The sequence below is a fragment of the Centruroides sculpturatus genome, unplaced genomic scaffold (genome assembly GCF_000671375.1).
Source record: "Centruroides sculpturatus isolate CEXI.00-Female unplaced genomic scaffold, Cexi_2.0 scaffold889, whole genome shotgun sequence".
NCBI lineage: Eukaryota > Metazoa > Arthropoda > Arachnida > Scorpiones > Buthidae > Centruroides > Centruroides sculpturatus.
Window position 1 is genome coordinate 225205 of NW_019385500.1, and position 7242 is coordinate 232446.

Genomic DNA, 7242 nt, shown 5'->3' on the forward strand with positions numbered 1-7242 from the left:
GAAGTAGGATGCAGAGAAGACAGTATAGTGGCATAATCATGTCTTTAGGGGTAGCACAGGAAATAGGTTTGTACATATTTTTAAAAAATAATTCAAACATTGTTTCATTTAAGTGTCATATACCCTGTTCCGCCTGAATACATTTGATTTATAATTACACTTAAAGCACGAATACAGACAATGTGTGCTCTTGCGTTTTGGTGGAGTGCATATACATTGATGGCCTTAAACATGTATACAAAAGGAAAAATGTTTGTAATAACTGTATATGGTTAAAACATTTTACTGAATATTGTGTTAAATAATTTATCAACAGTCCAGACCAATTCTTATTGTTCACAAGAATCACTATAAAAACTGGATATATTTAGTATCAATAACTCCAAAACACCATTAAGAAATGATTATGTATGACTGTATTCGCAGCCTTTGTTTCTGACAGGGACATTGATGTGTTTTTTGACAGTCATTCTCCACCACACCGTGGTTCCTACTTGTCTTAAATATTTGAAAACACTGAAAATATATAAAGCTATTATTACTAAAGGAACCATAGTTAACAATACGGATTTGGCACCTAGACAGCATGCCTGGAAGGCATTATTTGAAGTCAAGTATGGTAATTGTCTTTGTTACCTGTACCTTTTTGCTACGTGGTATTTTGGAGTTATTGATGCTTGTTCTGAATTTTTCTGATTAACTCTTTTAACAAGATCAGTTCACACAGATACTACATGAATAAACAGAATTTCTTATGGTAAAATACTGTTTTCATACAAGAAATTGTTGTAAGAGGGTCATTTATTCTCTCACACAGATAAGATTAATTACAGCATAACAAAGCTATCGATTTATTTCCCAGGATGAGATATATTTATGCCTTTTATAAATACATAAAACTTAAAATGAATCATAGCAATGACAGGTTCTTAAAATGATTTATTTCCCTTAACACAAAACACGTGTGACAATAATAAAAACCTCTAGGCGAGTCAAAAGTCATCTACCGTGCATATATTATGCCATTTAGCTGTATCTAGGGCCTTAGGCTCCATGGCTTCGTTCCAGTGAGCCTCACCGGTAGGTGTAGTGCCCGGTCCCACTAAAACGTGACCTACGACCCCGTCTCGGGAGTACATGCGCCCTCTCATGATAAGAAACTGCAACCAATACTCCTCAGTTTCCTTGGAAGGTAGATCAAAGAGGAAGGGCTGGTTCCAAACTGGATTTACTCCTGAAGCGGGTCTAGTCTCTTTATAGGTAATGGCCTCTATACCTCGTAATATACTCACAATTACGTAGAATTCTACGAAAATTTTTTCAATAATGCACATTATGTATTTTTATTATTAAAGTTAAGTTTATTTACATAATTTCAATGCAGCTCACTTAACAGAAAGTGTTCGTAGTATATTCTTAGTAAATATCTGGTGAANGTCTTAAAATGGCATCCAAACCAAGTTGAGGTTAATAAGCCTAGGGATCTTACAATGCTATTAATTACTTCTGAAAAATCATGAATAAGACAGAAAAGTAATCGACATTGGATAGAATACAGAAAAAACATGACTAATAAAAATGCAAGAACGTGTATATATGTATCTTTATAGGTAATGGCCTCTATACCTCGTAATATACTCACAATTACGTAGAATTCTACGAAAATTTTTTCAATAATGCATTATGTATTTTTATTATTAAAGTTAAGTTTATTTACATAATTTCAATGCAGCTCACTTAACAGAAAGTGTTCGTAGTATATTCTTAGTAAATATCTGGTGAATTTAAAGTTCTCTAAATTCATCTTCAACTTCCCTTTTTGTTTGTATAAAGGAGGCGTACAACGAAAAACACCTGCATTATGAAAGCCGTAACATAACAAAATCTTCAAAACGAACGAGTCTTACTATCTTAACATTTCGGATTTGCATATAAGCTAAATAAGCACAGCTTATTTAGCTTATTAGATTAGGACCATCCAGTTGCTAGGTTGATAAAACCACTGAACACTGATAATGGATTTGCGCTTGGTCAATGCTCTGGCCACGTGGAATTTTCCACGTTTTCTTCACATTTGTAACACCCAAATAGGGACCAGTTTCCCATAGAAAGTCCTCTTGGTAAGCATTTCTCTTTGTCATATACATAGATTAGGGTCTCACATTTTTACATGTATCATTATTTGGTGGAAGAGAAGAATCTGTTAGACTTGTAGCCCTAAGCTATAATATATAAGTCCAGCCCTGGCGCTAAGCACGATAGAAGAGCGTGTAAATTCTAAGGATTTTTGTCCCCCTTGTCTTCTAACACCTCTACCGTCCTCCTTTGTGAATCACTGGTTTAGAACTTTAGATAATTAAATGATATAAATAGAATCTTAAGATCTGTTCGTCAGTTTGGAAGATTTTGATGCGTTTTATGTGTTAAAAGACTTTCTCAGAAGAGTAGTAGGCCTATATTCTGGAACACTTTCTATTAAATTTCCCCGCATTAAATTCTTGAACATAGAATAATACGCACCTGGTTGACCAATGGAAACTCCGGTAGCTTTTGGTAAATTTTCTGCTTTTCTTACTAATACCTTTAACCTGTTTGCAGCGACTTGATATTGGAGTATAACGAAAAGTTGTCCTAAGTCTGGGCTGCACATACTCATTCGTTTCTGAAACGAAGTAATTTTTCGGGTAAATTACACCCCGATTTTAATATTGGATGCTCCCAAAATGTCAAACTTCTCGTCTTTTTGCACGAGCAACATTTTGGGTTCACCCAGTATTTATATTTAACGGTTACTAACCTGTTTTAACGATCTGCTAGACAGGTTTTCGGATAATATTGCCGGACAGTCGGGTTGTAGAGTGGATCTAGCTAGCGGGAACCAAATCTCCCCGACGAGTTTGTCTTTAAGGAGTCGATAATGCTTAACGTACACGGATAATCTCAGGGTAAATCTTCTGATTTCGTCCAAACTGTACCCCGGAAACGTGAAATTCTGAACGTATTCGGGATTGAGGGATTTCTTAAAGACTTGAGTTTGCTGCGACGATTTCTTTCTGGCCAGGAGGGAGACTTTGACGAAGGAAGAACAATTTTTGCGGTATCTCAGGGGCAGATTGATGACTCGGATGATGTGTACAGTTAGTGTATTATTGCTGGCGACGTAAACCAAACTGAACTCGATGGTTGGAGTTTCTCGTGTTCGACTAGGTGATTCCGATCTAAGATTTTCACTCTCGGACCAATCGACGTCTAGCTTATTTTTTGGAGGTGTATCACCTTCGCCGTCGGTTTCCGAAAGAGAACTATCCCATTGGTCGTTATTTTTCAGCACTTCTAAATGGGGGAAATTGGGTCTCGGTGGTGAAGTTTTGATAATTGGTATTTTATCGTTAGGCACGCTCTGCCTGGAGATGTTAGTAGAGAGAAGATTTTCGCATCTTTTTAGCATTATCCTATGAGAATTCTTTATATTATCGATCTCCTTCTTTCTCTTCCTTTTATTGCGTATCCTCAAGGCGACGAATATTAAAATAATAATAATAAATGCCAAGAAGGCCGAACCTACGGCTATTAAAATCTGCAACCAGCCTGGAATTATAAAATGGTATTTAATATCTTTAAGTTCAATCATTGAGTTATTGTTTTAATCAATTTTCCGCCAATAAAGGCGATTTTTAAGTGCAAATAACCGCTATAGGAAAAACTGTTGTAAAAGGAAATTAGATAATACCGGATACTTTGCAATTTTAATCATCTATCTGACAGTTTTCAAGGCTAAAATTACAGAAAATATTACTAATTAATTTATTATTAATTATTTAATTTAATGTTTTCGAACAGCTTTCATTTACAACCTTTTGATCTAAATTTAACCACGCTGTTTACTGTCCCCATTAATATCTATTGTTATATTATTTCTTCTTAAGTAGTCGAATTAGAACAATATATACGGGTATATATTGTTCTAATTCGTGTATTTACATGACACGTGTGTAAACAAAGTATAATAAAGTACATCTGTTTATACTCGATCTTTGTAGACTTATAATGCGTGTGTTTTGTACAGTACATTTGCGTGTATGCTTATATACGGATATATTGTTTATACAAGTAGGCCTATAGTCAAATTTTGATTTAGCACCATTTATTCGCATTTGAAATTGGTACTAACACGCTAAAAGATACTTTAATTATTTTGTAAAGTATGTTTATACCCTATAGATAGGTCCATATTTAAACTTGTAATTCTGTTAAATGGTCTTACGTGTAAGTATTGCCTGTGTATAGAAAGTAGAATATAGAAGGCTCTTCTCTATTAATAAGCAGGATATTAGGGGGTTGTATGGGGCGCAGAGTAGAATGGGCCTTTCTGTCCCGTGCTGTCCCCCTTTTGTCTTTTTTTTTCTTTTTGGAAGAAATGAAATACGTAGAATGTTCTTTTATTAGTAAAATGCACTCTTAAAGATTTTACTTTTCGTTAGTAAAAACAACAAAGAACCCAAAGTTTACTCCAGGTCGGGAGGGGTGAAATCCCCAACTGCACCTTCCACGATTCTGTTAATAACTATATCGCGAACATTAAAAAATACATAAAAAGTAATTAAAATGATAATAGAATTTGACAGTAACATATTATAAACAATTAAATTTATCATCAATATTTTCTCCTGTTGTATCTACTACACTTTTCACAGGAAACGGATTGTTTCTATAGTTGTAACGAGTACAGTAAAAAAAAAAACAATAGTGCATTTACATTTCGAAGATTTCTGCTTGGTTCGTAAGAAATAAAAATAATAATTGTTATTTCTTTAAAATGAAATTAAAAAGCAAAAAAAAAAAATGCTTAAATATTTAAATACAGAAAAGTAAAAAGTACATAATAAAAAATGTTTGTGACTCAGGATGAATATGTATTTAAGTGAAATTATCTCTACATTCAAGGAGGAACTTTTGTATCATTGCATTTCCTTTGACTGATATTCTGAAGATAAAGACTAAACAGAAGAGAGGAAACTAATTTCGTAATGTAAGAAGACTTTTAAAAGAAAATAATGTCAAATTTCTTACATATATAATGGAATAAATTCGAAAAGTCTTGTTTGTCGAACCGTCCATGTATATACAAGGTTATTTAATGATAATTTGCATAAACTGTTAAGTGTAATGTTTGATTTAAGGACGTAATTGCAATTTTTTTAACGTTAGTTAACGGCAATATAATTATTTTTATATCTTATTACTAGTCATTACAACGAAGAATGTGTTTATGATAGTTATGACGATAATAAAAATGTAAGCAGAATGTTTACAATATTATTCATTTTCTGGCAACGTATTGTAGATATGTTTAAGATACTTCGAGGATAAAAATTACAAAAGAATTGGAAATTTTAAGAAAATTCTAATATTAGATAAATGTACAGTATATACACAAGTTTGCTAATCAGTCATTTCTATATGACTGCAAAGAAATGTTTGCGTATCAAGATAAGATTAATTCAATGGAAATTTCGACGTAATGAAAGCGTCACCCGTAAACATATTTACCGTTTTCTTCGTTATGTTTTCCCCCAATTACTGTGTTCATTTATTGCTGGTTTTTGGTTAGAGAGAACATCGTCTTAATTAATTCTAAAAATAAGATATTTGTAATATTTACACTAACTGAATAGGTGCTATTTTAATAAATAAATAACAATTACAAATCTCTTGTTTACTGGAGGTAAGAAAGTATGATCTCAACAATGGAGTCTCTCTAAAGTACTACACCCAATACTGATCCACGTTACCACGTATTTGAAAGTGTTTTGGGGGATTTTCCCCGTTGTCGTCATTCGGCCGCTCCATTGTTCGCATGGCCGAATCCACGATTGTCATGGAAAATTGGACCTCTTAGCGCCCGCGAGAGGTTCGATTTTCCAGACGTATCGGTTCCTCCTCATTCCTCTTAAAGGTGGTCATCGGTGAAAATATTTAACTTAATTCTGTTTATCTGAAATGGGCATGTGCATTATATTATTAGTGAGCCGAAATGCGTTATCACAATTTCTTCCTATAATTGGACCGTCCATTAATTACCTGTACAGTTAAGGGGATGGAGTGGCATAAAGTACGCTTAATTATACACTATAAAGTGGAACGATGCATTGTATATATGGACTTTTTTAATGTCTTATGAAGTTGTTCTTATAAACCTATTCATTACTCACATACCAACAGAACTTTTTAGTCATTTATTCAATGTCAGGGGTACATACTACACGTAATTAAAGGGGGTTAAGTTTGCCAAAAATACACCATTGTACACAACATGGTGGCTCAAAAAGTGATTAATGGACGGCTCATTACCAAATTATTTGTACTCTGAGCCCTTCTGATTGAAAATATTTAGCTTCTTATTACATTTTTATGGAAAATGAATGTATTTTATGAAGTATTTACTGCAATTATGTCTCATTATACAGTTATAAAATGGATGAATCATACGTTTCATATGGAATTAGAAATTTAATAGAAAATTGTATTTTATGTTCGAGTAAACGTTGTATATTAACCTTTTAAACGTTTAATAATATAAACAAGTCGTTATATGAAGGATTGTTTATATAATTAACCAGTTTAATAAGTTAAAAGTGAAAGTGTAGGAATGTTGAATTATATTACATTTGTGGCTTATTTAAATGATTAAAATTATTAAAATTAGCATTAAAAAGAGTTATTTAACCTTAAAAGAAGAGTTTTTACCTTTCATTTCGAGAAATTAAACTTCGTTTTGAAAAGAAGACGAAGCAGACGACATTCAACTTCCGGTTTCATTCTCTGATTACGTGCCTGACGTCATCACCGTAACTTAAAAATACTCATATTTTTTTACAGATATACGTAATTAAAACGACGTAATTTTCATAAACTATTACGCAATTTTAAAAATAACTCATTTATAAATTAATCATTTTAATCAAATTAGTAATTAATCATTAATTAATTAAGTTTTTTTTTTATGTAAACGCGTGCGCTACTTAACTAAAAATGACGTCGCACGCTGTACGATAATTAAAAAATATATATATTAATTAGAAAATAATTAAGATAATAATTAAAATTACTTTTAAAGTCTCTAATCAGTAAATATATTTTATTACGAACCTATGTCGAACGAGAAACTGCGTGATTACGATAATGTTTTCGTCGTGTGACGATTTACTTCCGACTGTCACGTGGTACCGCAGCTGTTAAACT

At 32.7% G+C, this 7242-nt stretch overlaps 1 protein-coding gene across 2 annotated transcripts; it reads right to left on the reverse strand.

Moving 5' to 3' along the window:
* Nucleotides 1-773: 773 nt before the first annotated feature.
* LOC111639583 (synaptotagmin-4-like) lies at nucleotides 774-7238 on the reverse strand. Of its 2 annotated transcripts, none has more exons than XM_023385469.1 (5): nucleotides 7150-7238; nucleotides 6748-6852; nucleotides 2798-3588; nucleotides 2521-2662; nucleotides 774-1306 (listed from the first exon to the last, which is right to left on the reverse strand). In XM_023385469.1, exons 2-5 carry the CDS (start codon nucleotides 6752-6754, stop codon nucleotides 993-995), a joined length of 1254 nt encoding a protein of 417 aa, XP_023241237.1. In that variant the 5' UTR covers nucleotides 6755-6852; nucleotides 7150-7238; the 3' UTR covers nucleotides 774-992. The 2 variants fall into 2 exon arrangements, with proteins under 2 accessions (XP_023241237.1, XP_023241238.1); XM_023385470.1 differs by having other exon boundaries at nucleotides 7110-7159.
* Nucleotides 7239-7242: the final 4 nt, after the last annotated feature.

Coding starts and splice junctions, on each gene's coding strand:
- LOC111639583 (XM_023385469.1), bottom strand. Junction 2,663..2,797: donor CTAGCAGATCGTTAAAACAG/GTTAGTAACCGT, acceptor ACTTCGTTTCAG/AAACGAATGAGTATGTGCAG. Junction 1,307..2,520: donor AGTTTCCATTGGTCAACCAG/GTGCGTATTATT, acceptor AAATTTTCGTAG/AATTCTACGTAATTGTGAGT.